Source organism: Pseudonaja textilis, chromosome 2, assembly GCF_049901715.1.
Source record: "Pseudonaja textilis isolate UNSWEBS1 chromosome 2, rPseTex1.2, whole genome shotgun sequence".
Classification (NCBI taxonomy): Eukaryota; Metazoa; Chordata; class Lepidosauria; order Squamata; family Elapidae; genus Pseudonaja; species Pseudonaja textilis.
The window spans coordinates 144,811,274-144,834,405 of NC_141991.1; the positions used below are offsets into that span (position 1 = coordinate 144,811,274).

Consider the following 23,132-nt stretch of genomic DNA (forward strand, 5'->3'; position numbering starts at 1 on the left):
GATAAAAAAAGATCAGCACAAACGCAATATACTATCGGGGATTGGGTATATCTATCGACTAAATACCTACATCTTGGTTTAACTAGTAAAAAACTAAGTCCAAAATACATTGGACCATTTCAAGTTATACGGATAATCAATCCTGTGACAGTTGGTCTTTGACTTCCCTCTCTATTCAAAAGAGTTCACCCCATATTTCATATCAGTTTGTTAAAACCGGCAAATATAACACGACAAGAACCTAGATTGCACACCCCAGGACCAGTCCGTGATGACCATTATGAAATCGATGAAATACTCAATTCACGTCGTAGAAGTGGAATATTGCAATATTTAGTCCGATGGACAGGTTACCCATTAGCTGATGCATCATGGACACCGTATACAGATATATTGGCGTCTCGTTTGAGACGACGGTTCCATATAAAAAACCCTACTAAGCTGGGTGGGAAGGATGAAATACAATGTATACATGTAACTAATAATAACCTTTCTATTACCGAAGGAACAATGGTAGAGGGGGCCACCTGTCAGGATGCAAAGAGTGCAAGTTCAATCCTGCTGTTTGCAATATATCGACTTGATCGGAAGGCGTCACTTACGTTTGAGGATCCCACCGCAATTCAACTTGTCTCGTGTCAGCGCAAATGTGCAGCGGGGATGGGGTGAAAGAGAGTTTGTCGCTCCAACTCCTCTCATTACCCGAAACGAAACACAAACAACCATTGGGGAAATTAAAGCACAACGTAGGAATTGAAACCACACTTTGTAGGGTAATTAGTGGCGTTTAGAATTGCGGGGTGGAGGCGTGTAGGACTAATGGGGAAGGCGGATGTTAGTTAGCTGCATAGGGTGGGGCGGCTTGATAAATTGCACTGAGAGATGAATGATCTCAGCACTGACTTTATCCGAGATATCCGTTGTTGCCGTGTTTGAAGGAAAACAAGCAAAAATAAACCTACCTATTCACAACGAATCCTGTGAGTAACAGAGTTTATTGCTAGAATTCCTATGTGTACAAACGAAGGCTAACAGTATGACCATGCCAGCTGTTTCTAAAATCTACAATGATCTCCTTTCTTTTATTAACATTTAGAACCAGGTTACTTTCATTGCTCCAGTCCACCAGAGCTTTTACCTCTTCCCTGTAACCATCTTCATTATCGTGCCAGAGAAGACCCACCACTGCTGTGTCATCCACATACTTCACATGATTCATAGCACATTTGGCACAGCAGTTGTGTGGGTCATCAAAGTGAACAAGGAAACACACTCCCAGCCTTCTTTGAGGGGAGCACAAAGGGATTGAGTTATTTTTTAAATAGTTTTACTTCAATAGCCAAACAGGAGTCACTACTTGATTCAGAGTCAGATGTTCAACTGGGATGAGTTTGGGTGAGGACCATCATAGTTGAAAGTGATTCTGAAGGTTGGGGGAGAGAAACAGGTGGTGTGGAAGCAGGAAGATTCTACAGGTTCCACTTATTTGCTAGAACTGGTTAACATTCTAAGCAGTTTGGAGGACCGGTTGCTAGAAGAAATTACTGGCCTAATCCTGTAAGGAAGGCAGGAAGGAAACATTCTGGTGTTGCTTACAGAAACTGCCTCTCCGTTAACCCTTATTACATTCTTGGCAGGACTAGACTTCCTGTCTCTGGAACATCTCTGGAGTTTTTTTCCCCCCTCCTTTGCTGGTACTTCGTTTGTGTGGAGTGACCATTCAAAGTTACAAGGGCACTGAAGAAAGTGACTTATGACCATTTTTCATACTTACGACTGTTGCAGCAGCCCCACAATCACGAGAGGCCAGGCGAGGAGATGCGTGCCTCGTTGTGAGTGATATTGAGTTGGCCACACCCAGCCAATAACATGACCACCAAGCCACACCCACAGAACCGGTTGTTAAAAATTTTGAATCCCACCCCTGTGTGGAAGGGACTTCAGCTGGAAATGTACTCCTCTGATGCTGCATTCCTTTCTGATGCTGCAGTCCTGTGTGTGCAATCATTTCACTTTTCCTTTAAAACACGACTAAGACGAGGAGGGTCTACCTGTATATCATGGAAGGAAGAGCCTAGTGATTTGACGCCCTGGGGATAATTCATAATTGAAGTTGCGATTTACTCTGCAGATACCTCAGTTCTGTCCAAGAGGCGAAGAGAAAACGCAGCAGGTCTTCAAAAATAGAAACGTAACGCATGCTAATAATATAATTAGTCAATTATAATAATGTAATTAACTAATAATAAAGGGCTGCCACGGGAGGCAGCAGCCCCGACGCGCGTCAGCGGCCCCTAGGGGCCAGAAGCCGCGTGACATCGGTGGCCAAAGGCTCCTCGTGGAAAAGAGCCCGGTCTTGCGGATTATCTGCTGCTGCGATGTGCCATTGGCCAGTTCATCCGTCCTTCTCTTCTCTTCCCATTTCCACGGGCCTCCTTTTCAATCGGGGAGGAGAAGGAGAATAAGCAATCGCCGTCGTCATGGCTACAGCCGATGGTCCCTCCCCTGCTCACTGCTGCTATTTAGGGCAGCTTCAGCAGCAAGGCTGCTCCTAGCCGCCCTGGATCCCGCCGCCGCGGCTGCTGGTGCCATCCCCGTCACAGGGGCATCTTGCAAGGCAGGAGATCCAAAACCGGCTTCAGCGCTGGCGGCGGGGACAGTAAAAGAGGTGAGGACGTCGGTCTCCTTCGGCTGTTTCTTTTCCCGGCATGGCCGTAGCTGGAGGATGCCCTGTCCTGGCTGGATTGCCCAGGCTGTCCTGGCTGCAGGGGGACTGGAGGAGGGCGAGAAGCGAAAGATCCCGGCTGGAGTGGGGGACCGACTGGGGCTTTGTGGGGAAAAGGTGGCCGGACGGCTGCATGCCCTTCGCGAGGATGTCGGGGAAAGGAGAGAGAGAGAGAGAGAGAGAGAGAGCTGGATGGATTATGGCATACTGGAAAAGTGATAGGATTTGTCAGGGGAGGAATAACGATGGATAAGATGGGACAAGGCCGAGGAGAGGCAGGTGGTGGGAGGCCAAGTAAACGCAGAAGCTATGGGATAATGTCGTTTTCTGTCGGCTCTTATCACATGCAAGCACACATGGGCCAGCTATTTACCTGCAACGTTTTGGACCATGTTATCTGGGGTGGAGAGAGAGGGGAGGGATCAACAGGGACAAGCCATCCTCTGGGAACATGGCTTTAGCTCTGTCATGATTGTCAGGACAGAGGCCTGCACATGGAGTCAGGAAACCTCATCTCCTCCCCACTCCATGGAGGTGTGTGGGGGTCTCCTGTTGTCCAGAGCATCCCCCTAATGTCCCAGATAAAAGCCCATTTTCTTTCAAGGGGTCCCAGGACATTTGCTCCGTTGCCTCATTTCTGAAAATGGGGTGCTGATCTTTGTCACATAATGATGCATGTATGACTCAAGGAAATGACATCCAAGGGAGTCCAAAGAACTGCAGGGGTGTTATTCTCCACTCAGACAGTAATTTAGCCTATATCACAGTAATAGGCCAGCTGAAATAAAATCATCCTCTTGTATGCATCTAGTGATCTCATGGCTGATAAGCAAAAATGTGGGAGTCACTCTAGAACTGATAACAACCAAGATACTGCAGTACAGTATTGATTATTAGAAACTCTAGAGGATTTTTGGAATTGGGGATTAGTACCAAAAGTTATTACCACTTTGTTTCCAGGTATAAGGCATAGAAAACAAATGGTCTGTTACTTATCTTTAGCTCGCCTGCCTGAACCCTGTGACTAAATTACATTTGTATCATTTACCCATATTCTATCTTTCACCAGTTTTTTTAATTATATGTAATTCATTCTCAAGAATTCTTTCAATGTATTATCCCCCCTAAGTTAGGGGATTGTTGATGATCAAAACATTTAAGTGGTCCATGCTTAGCTAGTGAAACAGCACATGGTCAAAACTAAAATATTTGGAACATGAAAGTGATCGTTTATTATTTTTGTAGAACTGAAAGCATTTCCTATAATTGCTTTAATGCAGCAAGCGAAACTTTCATGACTGTAGTGAGACTTGAATAAAATTTATTTGAAATATTTGTTTTGTCTTTTGGCCACCATGCTGTGTACTACCAAGTCTCAGAAAGGTTGGCTTAACTAAAGTTATTAATGAATATGTCTTAGATAATTTAATAACCCACACATAAAATTATCACCACTATGCTGGATGAAACTAGCACCTACCTGAGCTAGTTTTTCGTACATGCCATAAGATTTCAGCTCCTTTCACATAGAAAATTTATTAATCAGAAAGATGACTAGTTAAAAAGCTTTTTTTTTGACATATCAGCTTTCAATATGCAGGAGCTCAGATTTTTAGTGATAGAATTTGGATGTACTGTAGCTGCTTCATTCTGCAGGCTAGAGCAGTCCAGTCCAGAAAAAGCTTTTTGACTTCATTCTACACATTGTATAATCCTTTTCAGATTTATTTGAACATGCAGAGATGAAGGAATGGGATTACACCCTCCTGATCTCCATGTGTTCAGAGTAAGATTTAATGAATTAAAAAAAAAACCAGCACTTGTGAGATGGATGGCTATATAAGTTTGGTAAATAAAAATTTTAAGGCTTTTGAATATATAGGGAGGTCTATATGTTGATAACTATGCAAAAGGGCTCCTTTAAGAATGTATTATGAATGCAAGGAAGTCAGGCACATGCAATATTACTGCCCACTATATCCACTGAATACTAGAAATGATTTCCAAAAAGAACAAGAAATTAGTTTTTCTTAACTAATTACTTAACTTCAGGCATATACGGGAGATCACAGAAATACTGCCCTACGTACTGTGGGTTATGGAATTGATTTTCATTTTGTGAACATAGTTCATTTTTAAACATTGGTTTTCAGCTTCCAAGAGGGCATGGCAGTAAAACAGAAATGTCACCTGAGGGGACAGAGCAAAAATGCCAGGCCTGATTTTTTTTTTAATTGAAGAAGGGGATCACTCATAGTAGATGTGCTTATTAGAGTTATTTTGCTTAAAAATACTCAAAACTGAATTTGGGAGCTTCTTTAGGAGTTACAAAAAATAGATTAGGGTCCATGTGCGGCCTCCTAGAATTGGGTGGCCATAAATTACCTTTCCCAAAGCCCTTTGAATTTTTCAGGCTGCAATTTTCTTTCCTGCAAATCTTTTTTCATTTAATGGTTTTAATAGCTGATTGGCATAAAAAGAATCTCCAAACATTTTCCTAAGTGTTTTATAATTATTATCATAGATTTATCACAATTGTTCTCTGATTAGGGTGTAGTAGCCTCTATTGCTTGAACTGCAGTGTAGTTCATACGTTTGTAGCATTTAAACCAAATATTTTTACATTTGTTACACTTAGATTTAAGCATGGGGGAATATTCTATATGGACTGAGTCAGCTCCTTACCCAACATGGGCACATATTTTTAGTGTTCCAAATTGGTCCAAATTAAGTTGGTTCTTTTTAGAATGTGATCCATACCAAATTGGATCTGAATGGAATCAGATTCATTTTCGGAGTTGATTCGGATGTTTTAATCTAATCTCAGTTGCACACTTCTAATTTATATCTCCTCTGTGGCTGTCCTTGTTCAAGGAGTCATAGTATTTCAAACGACAGTTGGAAATGAAGGCAAGTACTCTGTGTCCATCTGTCCAGGATACAGCTGCTATCTACCAAGTTGACCTCTCACTTGGTAGCTGGGTTTCAGATCTGCAGATTCTATCACAGGCCTTTGTCATTTTTTAAGGTTCCCCCTTCCACCATAATGCGATGGGGAAATTAGGTGGTTTTAAAATGTTGAGCTAATTGCTACCAAGTCCGGTTCCCTATTGCTCAGTCAGAACCTGGGATCTATTTTAAATGCTGTGGCTGTTACTGCCAATACCAAATATTTGGTCTTATATTACTGGGGGAGTATAAATAACTGGCAATGGGAAGAAAGGAAAGAGCAATGAAGACAAGGCCCCATATATCCCTTGCTTTCTGTCTCAGGTAGGCATAGGACAATTCTGTTTCCCATTTGGCTACTTAAGACGAATGTAGTTACCTCTATGCTCTCTTTTTTCTTCATAATAATTGACTAAGATACAGTTGACTGAAAGTGGATTGATCTTTGGTTTACGGCTAATCACTGAAGTTAATGGCTAGTGGAAATTTGAACCCAGATTTTTCATTCCTGGTTCCAGATTTCTATCCAGCTTGCTATAATGACTCTTAAAACTAATTTCCTTTATCTGTATAGCCATGACATGGATGCTGTACCATAATCCAACAGGAAGACCACAGAATGTGGGACAAGTATATGTAGAAAGCAGGTGAGGGATGTCTTGTATATGAGAAAAATACTCTTTAGCATAATAGTGATACTGTCAATATAATTTAGAATGATCTGGGGACTTTTTGCTAAAAAAATACAATAGTTATGTTTTAGTAGACAAAAAGTTATCTTTAGCAATGGTAAAAGTTGAAGCTGTTTGCTAAACCATAGTACATCTATCATGGGTTCTGTCTTATATGACTGACAGAAGTTTCCATTATTTTAGATGGAGCGTTGTTGTTCTCAACGCTTTGGACTAGAAATGGAGTCTAAGTTCTTGTACCTGAAATTTCATGCTGTGCCAATGATCTTGAATCATAATTGTACTTAGAGGATTTATTTATTCATTTGATTTTGTCTCGCCTTTATTACTTTATTACAATTACTTTATTGTAAGTAATTCCAAGTGGCAAACATTCCCAATTCTCCTTCCTCTTCTTTTCCCCACAACAACCCTGTGAGGTGTGTTGGACTGAGTGAATGACCAGCCAGTGAGATTTCTCTTAGGAGGTGGAATAAGAAGAGGGAATGATCGTGTTACACTATATTGTACATAATTTGTGACAACATAGCTTGCAGGTGGTTTACTTGGTTATCTTTTTGTACTATCAAGCTACTGCAAAGAGAGGAACTGTAAATTCAGGACATGTGTTTATGTTGTTTTATTCATTCATTAGATTTATATGGCCTCCCAATTAATAGAATATAATCCTGGATGACTCACAATACCAACATATAAAAATAACTTTTAATAAGAAAATGAAAGCTCTTAAACACACACATACACACACACAAACACACACTTCAGATGCTATAACGCTCCTATCCCAAATATACATGTGTTGAATTCAACAATGGCTGCCTTTCTTTTCCCTCTAGTATCTTATGCCTAGTGCATATTAAAAAGTAAACTCCCTTCATTAAATATTTGGAGCATACCAGAAAGATATCATTCTACACAGCGGCTGCATGCTGAAATATAATGCCCTTTATGACTTACTGTGATGTGTTAAAACCACTTATTTATTGCAGAATATCAGTTTATGGTCTTTTTTCTTTGGAAATATTTGGAGTTTTTTTAGATCACTTACTACTGAAACCTGGTGGCCCAATTTCTCACCATTTTGAGGCAGATATCATAGAAGAGCTGTAATGTAAATCCTACAATGGGATTAACATAGTTTAAAGAACAACAATGCCACTTCGTGCCAAAACTTTCCTTCAAACTAGGGGGAAAATCCCTATCTAATTTGTATCACCGACTAGGGTCCTGAGAGTCCACTCCCCCATACCAAAAAAAATCAGTGGTGGCTTCCAGTCCACCCACAACATTGTTTACTCATGGCTTCAAATTTTGAATAAAATAGCATTTATATACCGCTTTACAATGCTTTACAGACTTCTCTAAGTGGTTTACAGAGTCAGAATATTGCCCCGCAACGATCTGGGTCCTCATTTTACTGATCTTGGAAGGATGGAAGGCTGAATCATCCAGGAGTCAATAAAATTTTGGTTGTGCATTATTCCAGGATGTGGTTATAATCCAGTGCAGTTGTTAATCATACTCGGTTCCAGAATCTCCTGCTGTTTTGGTTGCCCACTCAAGCTTGTGATATCTCCCCCGCCACCCCACCCCATGTTTTCTTTTTTTCTTGTCAGGGGTTTTATGTGTTTACCAATGAACAGTGGAAAAAAGAATGTCCACTGATATATGTGTATGTTATATATACTGTATGTACAAATAGGTATATTTTAACTACATAGAAATGCAAATAATGTTGAGAATTGGGAATATGCCTGTTGGCAGGTTTATGGTGAGGGACAGGATAATTTGTAGAGCCCTGCACTTTCAACAAACTTTTTTCTTTTTTTTTAAATTTGTTTGCTTACGGTTTTCATGGGCTAAGGCTAAGCGGGTGGCAAGGAGATAGTCAAGCAAACAGCAGACCACAATGCTGGGTCCTGTTGCACAGGTTTAACAGGTATGAGTCTTTCAGTCAGGGTGTATGAGCTATTTTGGACTACACTGTCTCCATTCATAGAGTTGGAAGGGGAGGTCATTATCCAACTCCCTTCTCAATGCACAATCCACTACTACCGTAGACCCTCTCTGACAGGTGGCTGTTTTTCCTTTGTGAAAACCTTTGGAAAATAAAAACTCAACAGTTCATATGGCAGTCATTTCCATTGATAGACTGAACCTGCTTTCCCCAAATTTTAACCCACTGGTACTGGTCCTACCCTCTGTAGTAATAGACAATAATTCTACTCCTTCTTTTGTATAAAAACTCTAGATATAACTGAGCATGTATTTCAGTTCTATAGGCAAACATATTCTGATCTTTAATCCATTCCTCATAAGGCTTGGCTTCCAGATTCTTCACCATCTTATGAATTTGCTCCAACTGGCCATTGTTGTCTTGGAGCTGTGATGTCCAGAGCTGGACCCATACTCCAAATAGCGTCTGACCAAGACAGAATTGGGCAAAACAATTATTCCCCTTCATCTGGTCTCTGTGTCTCTGTTAGTGCATCTGGAAATAGCATTCATGTTAAGTATCTTTTGAATCATGTCAGTGTCTCCTCACAGGACAAAGTGAAGCAACCTCTGGGGGCCCTGCGAAGCCCCCCAGCTGGATGTGGGGGGCTCAACCTGGGTCCCCGAAGTGAGATCCCTGGCTGTGCTGACTGTGGCGCAGTCATGGGGGGTGCTGGCCCCCATGTCCATGACTGGAGATCTGAAAGGATTGAACCCTGTGGCATTAGGTGAGTCCAACTCAGGGCTGATGAACGCAGGATTTTGAATGAGAGGGGAGATGGAAAAGAAGCTCCTTGGCCCACATAATATTCATACCTTTTTAACGTCCCTTTTTCCCAAAGCTGCAGCACACGGCAGAGCCCCCAGGTGACTTGTGAAACTCGCATTCCTGCCACAGAGACCACCCCAGCTGCAGGAGGTAAGTTTTGGAGGTGTAAAAAGGACAGACACCGAAGAGGCATCGGGTGGACTGTTGCTTGGCAATTAGTTTTTCACATGGTGCTCACAAAGGCTCAGCAACTTGGTCTCTGATTAATTTCCACTGAATTATAATTGGAGGCAAAAGGCTATTTAATTTGATCCTACCCCTATCTTTTGTGAATAACGGCAAGCCCTTATGCAGCTTTACTTAACTAACTATAAATTGTTTGTGTTTTATACTTGGCCTACTCATACTTTCACTTACTTGTGTTTTGGATTTATCCAGGATAGGTAATAAGCAAAGGGAATCTGCCATGCAGCAATATTTGTTACTATGGCAGAGATCCTGTTTGTTTGTTTTTTACAATAAAAAAATACAGGTATGGTAATACAGGTATTATACAGAGGTGGTATTCAGCAGGTTCTGACCAGTTCTGGAGAACCGGTAGCAGAAATTTTGAGTAGTTTGGAGAACCGGCAAATGCCACCTCTGACTGGAGATTTTACAGTCTCCTTCCCCTGCCACGCCCACCAAGCCACGCCCACAGAACCGGTAGTAAAAAAAAATTGAATCCCACTACTGGTATTATATACAAGTAGTCCTTGATTTACGACTATTAATGGAACCCATCCATCATGATTGTAAGTCATGACTATAATAAATCCGATCACCTATGTGACTGACTCGATTTTACAACCTTTTTTTTCTTGTGGTTGTTGAGTGAACTCTGCGATCAGTTTTGTGGCAGACCAGAAGTAAATGCTGGTTTTCAGCAAAACCATCATAAAAAAATGGACATGTGACTCCAGGATACTACAAATGGCTGTAAATGCAGACTGGCTGCTGAAAGAACAAAATGCAGTCACGTGACCACAGAGGTGGGGTGTGGGGCAGCTGCCAGAGCTTTTGGAACTGGATCATAAGTACTCCCAAGGAGGTCCATTGTAACTTCAAATGATCACTAAACAACAGGTCGTAAGTTGAGGACTGCTTGCATTGTTCTTATTATAGTAGTGAATTAATTGGTAAACCGTTACTACTGATGTGTATACAATATAAGATAATTTTTTTTTTCCCCTCTTAGCTCAGATCACACAGTTTAATAAAGCCAGAAAGTCAGAAACAGTAAAATCTCTCCAATAGCGGAACTGTTATGTGCATCTCTTTTTGTAAGAGAAAAACAATGAGATAAAAAAGGACATGTATAATAAAATAAAAATATTATTATTAAAAGAAAAGAATAATCTATTATCCAAGATTAGTTAATGGTGTGATTTATTGTGTAGTTGGAAGCACAAAATACTTTGGGAGGATATTTTTGAGGCCTGGAAATTTCTTCAAAATCAAATAAATGACGTGGCTTCCCTTGAAAGTCAGTGCCTTTTTTTTTTCTTTTGCCTTACACAATTCCCTCCCCCCCCTTTATTTTCCTACTATTTTCTTTTGTATTTTATATTATAAACTTATAAAGAAAATGTGAAAAAAGATCTGATGAATGAAGTCTGTCTAGAGGCCTTAAATAGGGAGCAGCATAGTAGCATTGGCTTAGAGTTTCTATGAAACCAGTAGCACATGGACATAAGCCAAGTTATATAAGAAGTACCCTTAAAACGTTCAAAAGGGACTGCTGAGGGCAGTGTAACCAGCCTGTCTAAAGTGAAAGCCTTACAAAACGACAAAATGGTTGATAGATGTTATTTGTGTTTGGAACTTGTAGTTTTAATTTTGGTCTTTAAGATTAGTAATCGTTAATCTTCTTGTTATTAAAAAATAATATTAAGGAAGTGGGTGGAAATCTTGAGAGGGGAGAACTGTTTGTCCCCGCCTGTACTTCTTCAGTTAATTAAGTGGAGATTTTGTGAAGGAGTGCAACATTTAGGCCTTAGGGCAGACTTAAGAAGAACTAGCTCAAATTACCGCATGGGTTAAACTGAGAAAAGACTCCCCATGTAAACCAGCCTGACCTTATAGAGCAGGGGTCTCCAACCTTGGCAACTTTAAGACGGGTGGACTTCAACTCCCAGCTTTGCTGGCTGAGGAATTCTGGGAGTTGAAGTCCACCAGTCTTTAAGTTGCCAAGGTTGGAGACCGCTGTCATAGAAGACAAAATATAAGCTTTAAAAAGTAAAAATATATTTTAAAAAACTAGATGTCAACGAAGGATTAGTGCTTTCTGATCTCTCTCTCTCTCTTTTTTTTTTGACATCCCAGATATGACAGCCCAACTAAAAGTGATCTGTTTATAATTTTGGCAATCTGTCTCAGCAGTTCACTTGGGGTAAAAGAAGGAAGCGTGTGAAAGAGCACGGAAGGGAGAAAGAAAGCAGGGCTGCTCCTGTTGACAGGAAGATGAAAGTAACTGCTTTGCTGCTGGTGGGGGGACAACAGTGCCAAAATGACCAGTGTGACCAGTGATCAAAGCCTCTTCTAGCCTATATAAAAAAGGGGAGGGCTTTGATAGCTCAGTCATTGCCATTTTTATGTCATTGCCTCCCCCCACCTCCCCCCGTGGACCTCCCTGGCTTCAAGTAATAGGCTTTGAGTGGCATGAAAAAGCAGCAAGTACATGTAGTCCTTGATTTATAACCGGTTGCTTAGTGACCATTTAAAGTTACAACAGCCCTCCCCAGGCCTACTTATGACCCAGATTCAGAGATCTGATGGCTGCCTCTCCACATGATCACATGATCATGTTTTGGGTGCTTGACAGCTGGCCTGCACTATTGGCCATTTGCAGCCTCCCTATGTCACATAACTGATTTGCAATGGGTTGGGTTTTTTTTTGCTGAAAACTGGCATTTATTTCCAATTTCCAGAAAAAAAAAACATCTTTTCAGACAATTGTAGATTTGCTTAGTGACTGCTGCTAAAGAGGTAATAAAACCAGGGATGGTCACATGGTGACTCACTTAACAACCAGCATAATTTATGACCGTAATTTTGGGCTCAATTAGGGACATAGATTAAGGACTACCTGTTCGCTTTTGTTATCAATATATTTTTACCTCCCCAAAATAGGATTTTCCTGTGGAGTTTTCTCCCTTATGTATAGCACTAAAACAACACAGAATAGAATAACAGAATTGGAAGGGAATTTGGAGGTCTTCTAGTCCAAACCCTTGTTCAGGCAGGAAATTCTGTACCATTTTGGAGAAGCGGTTGTCCAATCTCTTCATGATGGGCTTAGAATTCTGTACCTTAGTGTAGATAGTTGAGGGACCTAATTTTCTTTCTTAGGGAGCAAAACATGTTAGATCAGGAGACAGAAAGAGAGAAAGGATGTCCTACTCATGCTTATATGTGTCCACTGGACTGGATTTATTTCTGCCTATTGCCAACACGTAGTCTCTAAGGAATACAACTCTTGAGAGACATAATTTTCATGTCCTGCCTTTGGGACACCATCCCATCCACCTTCTCAGCCTTAATTACAGTCTTCTCTGGTACTCCTGAGGAAAGGAGGAACTGACTTAAGACAGTTGGGGCAAAAGACGTTTTTTAGATCCAGATCTGATATCAAATGTAAGCTGCAATTTTATGCCTTGTTATTAACTCAAGAGGGAAAGTCCCTTCAGGAAATATCAAGGCACCTGGGATGATCTCACCTCTGCCACACCAGAAGCAGTTAGATAGTTAGCTTCCTCTGATATCAAATTATAACTCACGGCCTGTGGGCCGGATGCATCACACATTGGCCACACTCAGGCCCGGTTTATCAAAGGGAAAAACTATAGCTTATTTAAACTATATTTGTATATCGGTGACTGCATGACCTCTATAGATGCCATATGCTAAATAAATCAACTTGAGGAGGGGAAGCCCAACTGAATTCATTGAGGCTTATTTCTGAGCTGAAGTGAGCACAGGATTACCCTTTTTCAAACTCAAGCAGATGAATGGCTAGTTTGTAATCATTGTATAGCCCAGCATTCCATAGCAATGACTAATCTTGGCTCAAGTTGATCTGAATGCTTGAAATTCATTGAAATTTCCTATTTTACCCATTTAAATGTGACTGTGAATATGATGTTTTGCCTCAGATTTCAACTGTTTTATTATCTTGTGTTTTAGCAAGCATTTGCTTATTTATTTATTTTCACATGTATACCCCACTTAAACCAGTTCTGCACCGGATTACTAAAGCTGCTCATAACATGCATCAATCATAAACCTATATGAAATTTCATATCTGTAAAAATACTTTCAAATACTAAATGCTATGATACACCACCAATTGAGTACTTGCTTCATCAAGTACTAAGTCTCATTGCTTATAAGCTATTAAATATTGTGGAAAACTAGAAATGGTTGCATGTCAATTACTAAACATGCTACATAAAATAGGTCAGGTACTGTCCTGTACTGGCTCTGTATTTGACAAATGATAATATCTGATACAAAAATTGGGGTGAGATATTTAGCTTTGATTCAATCCTCACCTTGACTTAAAGCAGAATTAAGCAACCGAGTATCATGTGGAGGCTTAGATGCCCACTCCACTAGTCCTTGCCAGCATGGCCGGTGGCAAGATCTTGGGTGAAGTGTGGTTCCAAACAGCTGGAGGAGCTCAAGTTGTCGTCCCTTTGGCCAAAGGATGCTGTGTTGTTGCCTGTCATGCATAGACCAAGATAGCTCTCTTTGTTTTCCTTCCACCTTGCAGTGAATGTCGTAGTAGTAGTTGACGGGAACTGTATCCTCCAATATACCCATCGTCAGTCACCTTGTTCCTGCCTTTCTGATGGGCAGCCTCTCTTGCCCCGACGCCCTCCACCAACTTACGGTGCTGTACCCCCCAGTCCCATTATCCCCAGAGGCCCAGCTTGCGGCCAAGAAGCTGGACCGGCCCCATCACGCAGGACCCGTGGACTCAGCGTCCGCTGTTGCACCAAAGCCTGTCTGGGCGATGAAGAGGAACATGCCGAGCGGCACCTCCATCGGGGCCCACCCTGCAGCCGCCTTACCCCCGTGCCCTTGCCCTGCAGCCCTTCTGGGCCCTGGTTTGGAGTAGGATCCCTCAGTGGAGGCAGGCGAGGGGCTCGGGTTGTGAAGATCTGGGACCGGCAGCGATGCCCTTTATTGGAAGAAGGAGATGTCATCGCCAAGGTGAATGGGGCTGACGTCCGAGATCTGAGCCCTGGAGAAGTGGAGAGTGTGTTGCAGGAGCATATGCGAACAGGAGATGTGATCCTTCTGGTGGAAAGGAAAGGTGAGCGACATCAGCTCCAAGAACACAGGCTGTGTGGCTTTCTCCCTAAGTCTCTTGCTTCGCTTGCCTTTATGCCTAGGTTGATCCTGACAGCTGGAAGCAATCAGGAGGGAGAGCTCTGATCACTGCTTGGGCGGGAGCGGGGTGACAAAGGACCAGAGTTCAAATTCTCTGCCAAAGAAGCAGCACTCTATAATTGTCAGACAAGGAATTCATGTTTATATGTAAGTTACATTAAATTAAGCTAATACAGTTTGCAAAATGGCTGTAAGCATGGTGCCATTATTGCTAAGAACAAGGCCCTCATACCTCATTTTAGTCACAGTTGGAATCTGATCTTAACCACACACCTGCATTAAAATCTTCCCTTAGGCGCAGTTTTCATAAGAGCAGCAACACTACATGCTTAGTGCAGATGCAACAGCGTTTCCTACAATGAATGATGCATGATGGGAAGACACATACCTTAAAACATCTATTTATGTACATTGGAGAACTGAGGCCTAATAGAAATTTCCAGGGTGCTTAGTTCTGGTTATTGAAGAATGCATATCTCTTATAATTCATATTGCATTCTTGCATCAGGAGACACTAAAAACATTCCTGTACCCAAGGCCATCCCAAGACACTTTGATGCTGAGGCCAAGGTTGAGAAGCTGCATTCTTCCATCCCATGTGCAGAAACCTGCCAACTCTAATTTCAACACTGGCAATGGTCCATCACCACACCTGAGAACAGTTAAAAGGTGTACACATGGTCCTTGCATCAAAGGGAAATGAAGAAAGAGCTTATAATACCTGCAGTATCTGCTGCCTGAAATGTCTGCTTCAGTTATTCAATGATGGGACTAGTCTTCTCGGATTCAAATGCAGTCCCATTGCTGTCTGTAAGGGATGCAACTCTGAATGATTTGGTGTGTATGTGGGAGGTGCCTTTGGGTCAGTGTTGACAACTACGTGAACTATTCTATGCCATTTTCATAGCAAGGTTTTTCAGAAGTTGTTTGCCTTTGCTTTCTTCTTAGAGCTGAGAGAGTGAATGACTAGCCCAAGTCACTCAACTAGCTTCATATCTAAGGTAGAACGGTAGTCGTGGTCTCCCAGTTTCTAGTCTAGTGTCTAAACCACTACACCAAACTAGCATTCAAAAGATCTTAGATTATGCATGTAAGCTCAGACACCCATTTCAACACAATGCTGCTTTGCTGATGCTCACTCCATCATGCCATCAATGCCTTACAACAGAAGAAGCCTTGAAGCAAGAGTACATCAGTCTTGGTTCTTGCAAAGAAGTTTCTATATTGCCCAACGCAGCTCTCATCCACACACAATATTCAACAGTTCCGGTTCGGTTCAGAAGCTGCCGTATTTTATCATAAATACTGGATGTGTCTTCTAACTGGGGTATAAATGTTGAAAATAGGTAAATGGCTTGCCTATGACACTCATGCCACTTCTTTCCACAAGTGAGTTGTAATAAATAGTACTGTATTCATTGAGTGAGAAAAATATGCTCTGAGATCTGAGAAAATGGGGCAGTAGCCCGGTTATATTACTCTCTTGAGGGAAGATTGTAGAAGACAATGAAAAACTTTTATGCAAAAATTGTATCATTTTTTTAATGAAATTTCAGATTGTGCAATACTGGTTTTGATTCTTCTCCATGATCTCCTATTTCCCAATCTATTAGCATTTTGAATTTTAACAGTCGGACTGTTGGAATATGTGTGCATGATTTTTATTTCATCTGTTCAAAGGGATCGCCTTTATTGTTTAGTCAGCTTCCCCAACCTGGAAATTTGGGCAGTTGTACAAATAGTTCTCACTTACCAACTGCCTTGTGCACCAGTCATTCAAAGTCACAACAGTGCTAGAAAAAAATAAATTGGGACCAATCTCTTTATTTGTGACTTTCACAGCATTCCTCAATCACTGATCACCATTTGTGTACTTTGCAACCGGCTTGCAACAGGCAGACTTAATATAGAAGGTAAAAGTAAAAGTATTAGTCATGGTCAAATGATTCTTCAATTAGGGACTGTATAGCTTCACTTAATGACCAAAATGGAATGAAAGTCATAAGCCCAGTGATGGCCACATGATTTTCCTCTTAGAGTTGCTAAGTTGCCAATCCCAACTGAGGCTGCTAAGTGAAGACTACCTGTATTGCATCTCACGTTCACCAAATTAGAAAAGACTGGATTAAATAATGATGATAGTATACAGTTAACTAAATGCTTTTATATATCAGCACTTAAAAAGTCAAAAGTACAGGTAGTTCTCAAATTACGACCGTAGCTGGGCCCAAAATTTCTGTTTAAAGCAAAAGTTTTGCCCCATTTTTATCATCTATCTTGCCACAGTTTTTAAGTGAATCACTGCAGTTGTTAAGTTAATAATACAATTGCAAAGTGAATCTGGCTTCTCCATTGACTTTACTTGTCAGAAGATCACAAAATGTGATTTCAGGACCCCGGCACACTACAACTGTCATAAATATGAGTTAGTTGCCAAGCGTCCAAATCACAGGACTATGGGGATGCTATAACAGTTGTAAGACTGCAAAATAGTCGGAAGTTACTTTTCTCAGTGCTGTTGTAACTTTGAACAGTCATTAAATAAATGGTTGTAAGTTGAGGACAACCTGTAGTCATATTTCATACCAAATCATGGTTTTCAGCATTTCAAAAGCTAACTGTAGACTCCACTGATACTCATGTTTTTCTTCTCTTTTGAAATCACAAAGAGGAAATCAGAAGTTTCTATCTGGGATTTAAAAAATAAAGTCTTCTTCAAGATGAGCTTAAACTTCTGCAGGATTTAGGGATATATCCATGTAACTTTTTTTGATAGGAGAATCGATCTGTCATTTCAGCTGTAGCCCTGGTATTCCCTGGAGGTTTCCCATCTAGCTACAAACCAGATATAGGTGCTTCTATCTAAACGTTAGTTCAATAGGTTGTCTTATCCTGTTGATCCCTATATGTTGGTGGAGAACTAGTTTGATATAGTATTTAGTCACCAGGCTAAAAATCTGGAAACCATGAATTCTGCTTTGGGCATGAAGCCAGCTGGGTGACTTTGGGCCAGTAACACCTTGCCTTCCTAGGAAGAAAGTAAGGGCAACCAGTTCTGAAAGACCTTGTCAAGAAAACTACAGGGAGTAGTGATTACCAAAACACTGTTATAGTGAATTACAGGTTAACAATAATAATTATTCTGTTTGAAAACTGACTTTTCTGTACAGAAAACAGCCATCTTTAGCTTGCTTCCACAAATAAAAGTTAATACATAGCTTGGCCAGACCTGGAAAAGGTAACAATCTGCACTAATGGACAACTAGGAAAATGTGTAAACTTTAGAAAAGAATAGATTTAGTTTCATGAAGTGAATCAACCTGGTGTGAATATTAATTGCTATGTGTAACATTCATCCATATTACTGCATCCAGTTTGGTGTTGGCTTCTAGATACTGTAAACATTTACAGTTAACTCTGAGACTAGAGACTAGAAAAGATTACTGCATAATGGAGGCCAATCTAGACTAGTAAATATTCACATAGCTTAATTTATTGAATTTAGGCATTGCCAGAGTCACAATGTAATATTTTTTTAAAAAAAATACTACAACAATTCAAAATAAAACCAACAAAACTAATACAGTAAGTCGTGTACATTACACACGCAGAAGGCAGCAGCATCGCTAAATGGAAGCGTATCCCTGACAGCATCCAGATGGAAGACACGCATTTCACCTTAAGCTCCATTGAAGAAAGGCAGGATATCAGTGACATAGAGCAGATTTTTGTCACAATTTATCTGATGCGAGTTTATATCACCAGTTAATAGGAAAAAAAAATCTGTTTCTTTCAAAATGAAAGCTAAGTATAGCAAATACTATTTTGAATGGCAGTATTCATTTGCAAAGATCTGTCAAATTGATTTATAATTGTACTCTCTCACTCATGTCAACTATTGACTCAAAGGTAAACTTGTAATGATTTGCTATGTTTGGGTTCCACCTTTCCTCCAGGAGTTCAGAGGACACACATAATACCCCCTCCTCTAGTTTTATTTTCACATCAGTCATATGGAGTAAGTTAGGCTTATCCATATTAGCTCAGTGGGCTTGATGACTGAATGGAAATTTGACTTGTCATAGTCTTAGTCCAGTCATTTAAACAGGCTTGAAGAATCAGAACCTGAAGACGTAAATACTAGATACAAAGGTATACCAAGGTTGAGGTGTGGCCAAGTACTTCAATCGCTGCTGAGAATATTAGTTAGGTCGCTTGGTTCTGCAGTTGGCCGTGCCCCTAACTGAATTTTCCCTTTGCCCTTCTTGTTCTTACAGGTCATCATTCCCATAGGCATCCTCAGGAAAACTGCTCTGTTAGACAAGAACATTTCTTGCCCAACTCCACTCGTAACAAAAGTGGTCCTCAGGATCTTTCTAACCCTTGGGGAGGTCCCCCAGGTGACACTTTGACTGTGACCAGTTTTGTGGGCCCTGAACCTCGCAATGTACTTGTGTGTCCTGCTCGTTGTTCCCAAAGGCTGAGGAGGCCTCGCCCAGCAGGAGGGGTTGGGGAACCCATAAATGTGGATGGTCCAAAAGAACAGCATGGATGTAGCATTGCACTACCAACTGATGGAGTTGCAGCTGGAAGAACTGGTAAGGAGGATGGAACATAATGGGAATTTTAGTCTGCACCCATGTCCTGCCAAAATTCCAAATGTTGTACTCATGCTCTTTGAACCAATTCCAAATATTTCCAAAACATACCTTTGTATGTAGTTGATTGCTGTCGTTGATGCAACTGCCTTAGAAATGAAAACAAATGAGCTGGCACTTAAAGAAAATACAAAATAGACAATTGCACAATTCTTGCATTATGTAATGTTACGAAAGAGTGCAAGTTTCTGGGTTATTTGAAATCCCAAATCAGGACAGGTAATATAAAAAACCAAAGAACAGAGGAAGAAAAGGAATTAGGTCAAATGTGATCATCAGGTCTATTTTAACATTGTGAAGACTTTGTTGGTACATTGAATGTATTTCTTAGTAGTAGGTTGCAGGTATCAGATTATGTCTGGCATTCTGAGGCAAAGAATGATTAAACACAGGCACTTTCCCCAAATAAATGAGAATCCAGATCAATCTTTTACCTTAGAATATAGTGGGGGGGCTGATAGTTCAGAGGAGAACAGAAGTAAGGAGAACTATAACCATCTTTATCTTAGAAAAGCTGAAATTATTTAAGCAATAAAGTTGTGGAGGGCAAATTTAGAAACTGCAAGGAACATAACCTTCAAAACACAAAGACGTTTTCAGTGGGAGAAAATATTCTGGTACTAGATTTCACTTTGTTAAATTCTGTATTTAAGTAAAAGAGGCCTTTTGGTTCAGTGTCTGGTATGCTAATTATTTTATTATAGTTTATTCCCATTCCATAATTTTACAGAACCTCCACAACTTTGCACAAAGCAATCAAAAATGTTATGTCATATTTGTCATTTTCAAAATAATGCCTCTAAAACACCCCTAATCTCTATCATATCAAGCATCTCTGGCTGATATCTTTCAATGTAACTGTACTACAGTCATTGTTCAGTTTCAAGAAGAATAACTACGTTGCTACAAAAACACTAGTCGTGTGACGTTTTTAAAAATGCACATGTATGATTATAGGATTCAAACCCATGAGGACTTGCAGTAATAAATATCTTAATTTTGAAGTATCGCTTGGATTTTTGAGTTTACGTTGGGGAAATCTATTTCCTTCCTTTGTGACATGACAAAATGTACGTGACTCTAAATTTTGTTTGCGCACGTATTGGGGGCAGGAAAGAGAATTAAAAGAATGCTAAGAAGCAACCCAGCATAGTGGTAAACAAGGGTGAAATCAGTGTAATTTTTTAAAACAATCTTCTTGGTCTTTTGATTGAATAATAGAATGGGAAATAAATACAATTGATTTCTGATCATTTGAGAAAGTACCTGTCTCTCACCTTGTGTTTAGAGAATTACAAGCCTTAATTTTGTTTCCATGTGAGAGGAAAGAATCAGGATTCAACTCTTTTAAACATACACACCCACATGCACAGAGCAACTTGTTCCTCCTGGTTCTGAACAGGTTAAGCGTCAGCCACTCTGTTCCCTCCCCTGAAAGTCCTTGGTTTATCAGGCAAAGGGAAAAATTCCTGAGGGGTTCAGAGAAGAACAGAGAGCAGAGGAGAAGCCGTGAGAGGACCCACTCCCTGTTTTAACTCGTTTCGTCACTCTCTGTCTTCCTGAAAAATGTTTGAGCAAGTTCAGACCTTCCTACGCCAAATCCAGGACTTTAAACGTAAATATCCACTGTCTACCATTTTGTTTGTAGTTGATTTGGGGGGGGAAAGAGAGAAAGAGGAAGGGATAATAGAAAGGTAAATTGGGGAGGATTATTTTCTCTTTCCCCTGAAGGGAGTCCAGACTAAAATGGAAGGAGGGAGAGGATCAAGGGGACTGTTTCCTGATAAGTGCACATTGTTTAAAGAGCTTTATGGGGTTGTTTACTATCAATGATCTGAAAGGCAATTATTTTATTAGCATAGAAATCATTCAGGTTGTTTGAAAGTTCACATGCACCGAAGTTGTTAGGAAGGGTTAGGGTTAGATGTTAGGAAGGTAAAGATCTTTTGTAACATCAGCGGCTATTGAGCTGTAAATGAGTAGCAGGAAAAGAACAGTCATTGGAATTTGGGACATATGACTCTGTGGTTTCTTCCCCAAACCCCCAAAACTTTAGCGTTAAACTGTCTACTATTGACCTCACCCCTTTCCTGAGCGGTCTGTAGGGGGCGTGCATAAGCGCACCAACGTGCCTAATATCCCTGTCCTATTGTTTCTTTTGTTTTTCTTATATGTACCCATTTCATGTATTCATAACTATGTATATACTTATACCTATTATCTTGTAAGCGATTGACAAATCAAATCAAATCAATAAAAATAAAATAAAGAAATAAAGATTGCTGGACAATTGGCCAGATAAAAGCAATAGTGGCAGGTATAATTTTAACCCACCGCAAACCCCCAAACAGGTGCCAAAGAGAAGAAAACCTGGAACTGATTTTTACTTCTAAAAAACTGAGCTTAGTTCTGAATCTGAAAACAAGTAGGAATGCAAGTGCACCTGATTGCCCCTCCCCCTCATACACACCTCAAGTTTTCTTTAAGTGTTTCATTTTGGATTTTTTTACTTTTACGTCTGCTTTTGGCTGGGAGATTCTGAGATTCAAGTGAATCAACAAGTCAGTTTCTTCAGCTTGATGTCTTCTTACCCTGATGCATGTTGTAGGGAGCAAAGGATATATATATATATATATTTTTGAGGGAGGCACATGAAGAAGGACAGTGTTTCTGCAAAAGATCTAGGCATTTTTTTTTTCCAGGTACAGTAACCCTGACTAGGTTTTCTGGTGGAGAGTTCTTAAGCTTATTGATCAAAAGAACGTAAGGGATTCTGTAACAATTACCTTTTTTTCCCTCTGAACGGTTTTTCTTTGGAAAGAAAAATGACGGAAAATGAGAAAAGGTGGGGGCTTTGCAAAAGGAGGACAGGACAATATGGATCTTTTGTTTTTGTTTTTTTTAAAAAAGCCTCATCTGGAACAATCCTTAAATCTTTTTGGAAACTGGCGGGTTATAGTTTTTCTTCTTATCTTTTGATCATGAAGCCAATCTTGTTTTATAAAGCATAAATTCAATTCAACTATGATTCTTTTCTTTTTTTTTGCCGTAAGGCTTAGGAGCATTCTAGACAAATGGGTTACAGGAAGCATCACCAAGGTAGCTGCTGTGTACAGGGAAACATAGTCTAAACAACTGTCAGAAAGTAATTTGGGGTTTCAACTTGAGCTGGCTTTGCACAAGAATAAATAAAAATGAGCTCATAAAAATGAGCTGTGAGGAAATATTTATTCCTAAAAGCAGACAGTTTGCCTTTAGGGGCAGTTGCAGAGAAATGGGGTACAGCGGTAGACTTTATAAGAGGAGCTTGTCTAGGGTGTGGAAGTGTCTATGTGCTGATTTAGGATGACACTTGAGAGGTGTGTGTGTGTGTGTGTGTGTGTCTTCTTGTGAACATGCAGTTCTGCTGGGAGACTTAATTAACTCTATTTGTATTTGCAGACTTTATCCTTTGATATGTGGTTTCGGTCTGGCTAAATTATTTGGGAGTTTGAGGAAGTTTGGGTAAAGGATTTCCCTCACTTGCTATTTTTACTAGATTAATTTACTTTCAGCTTGACTGTCAATTATCTAGTGGAGATGCTGATTTTCAAACCATTGTGGATTCTGTTAAATGTTTTAAGGGAAAATTGAAACAGTATAAAGAATCAAATATATTTGGATATAAAACTTCTCACACAACTCTGGAGGATCTCACGTTCTGAGGCTGCTACAAGCTAAGGAGAGTGAGTGAAAATATATAGATTAAGGGGATCTCCTTGTCAGACAGCAAATTTCAGCAGCAATATGTGGATGTGGAAATCTCCTATCTAGGGCCCCTGTGAAGTTAAATATTCAGGGTTAGACACCTATGCTGACTCCCTCATTAAGTAGCAGAAGGAATTACATTTTAGATATACTTGTTCCCT

At 40.3% G+C, this 23,132-nt stretch overlaps 1 protein-coding gene across 4 annotated transcripts in view; it reads left to right on the forward strand.

Annotated features, from left to right (window-relative positions):
- Nucleotides 1-2,438: 2,438 nt before the first annotated feature.
- The window catches only part of LOC113443271 (membrane-associated guanylate kinase, WW and PDZ domain-containing protein 3), a 37,310-nt gene continuing 16,616 nt past the window's right edge, over nt 2,439-23,132 (forward strand). For 2 of the 4 annotated variants that reach the window (XM_087925722.1, XM_087925720.1), the window contains exons 1-6: nt 2,533-2,668; nt 6,249-6,321; nt 8,914-9,089; nt 9,204-9,280; nt 13,944-14,489; nt 18,844-19,164. In XM_087925722.1, coding sequence (XP_087781848.1) covers nt 9,025-9,089; nt 9,204-9,280; nt 13,944-14,489; nt 18,844-19,164 — 1,009 coding nt within the window. In that variant the 5' untranslated portion in view covers nt 2,533-2,668; nt 6,249-6,321; nt 8,914-9,024. Of the gene's footprint in view, nt 2,669-6,248; nt 6,322-8,900; nt 9,090-9,203; nt 9,281-13,943; nt 14,490-18,843; nt 19,165-23,132 lie in introns of all 4 variants that reach the window. The other 2 variants (XM_026711366.2, XM_087925721.1) reach the window with 2 other exon arrangements.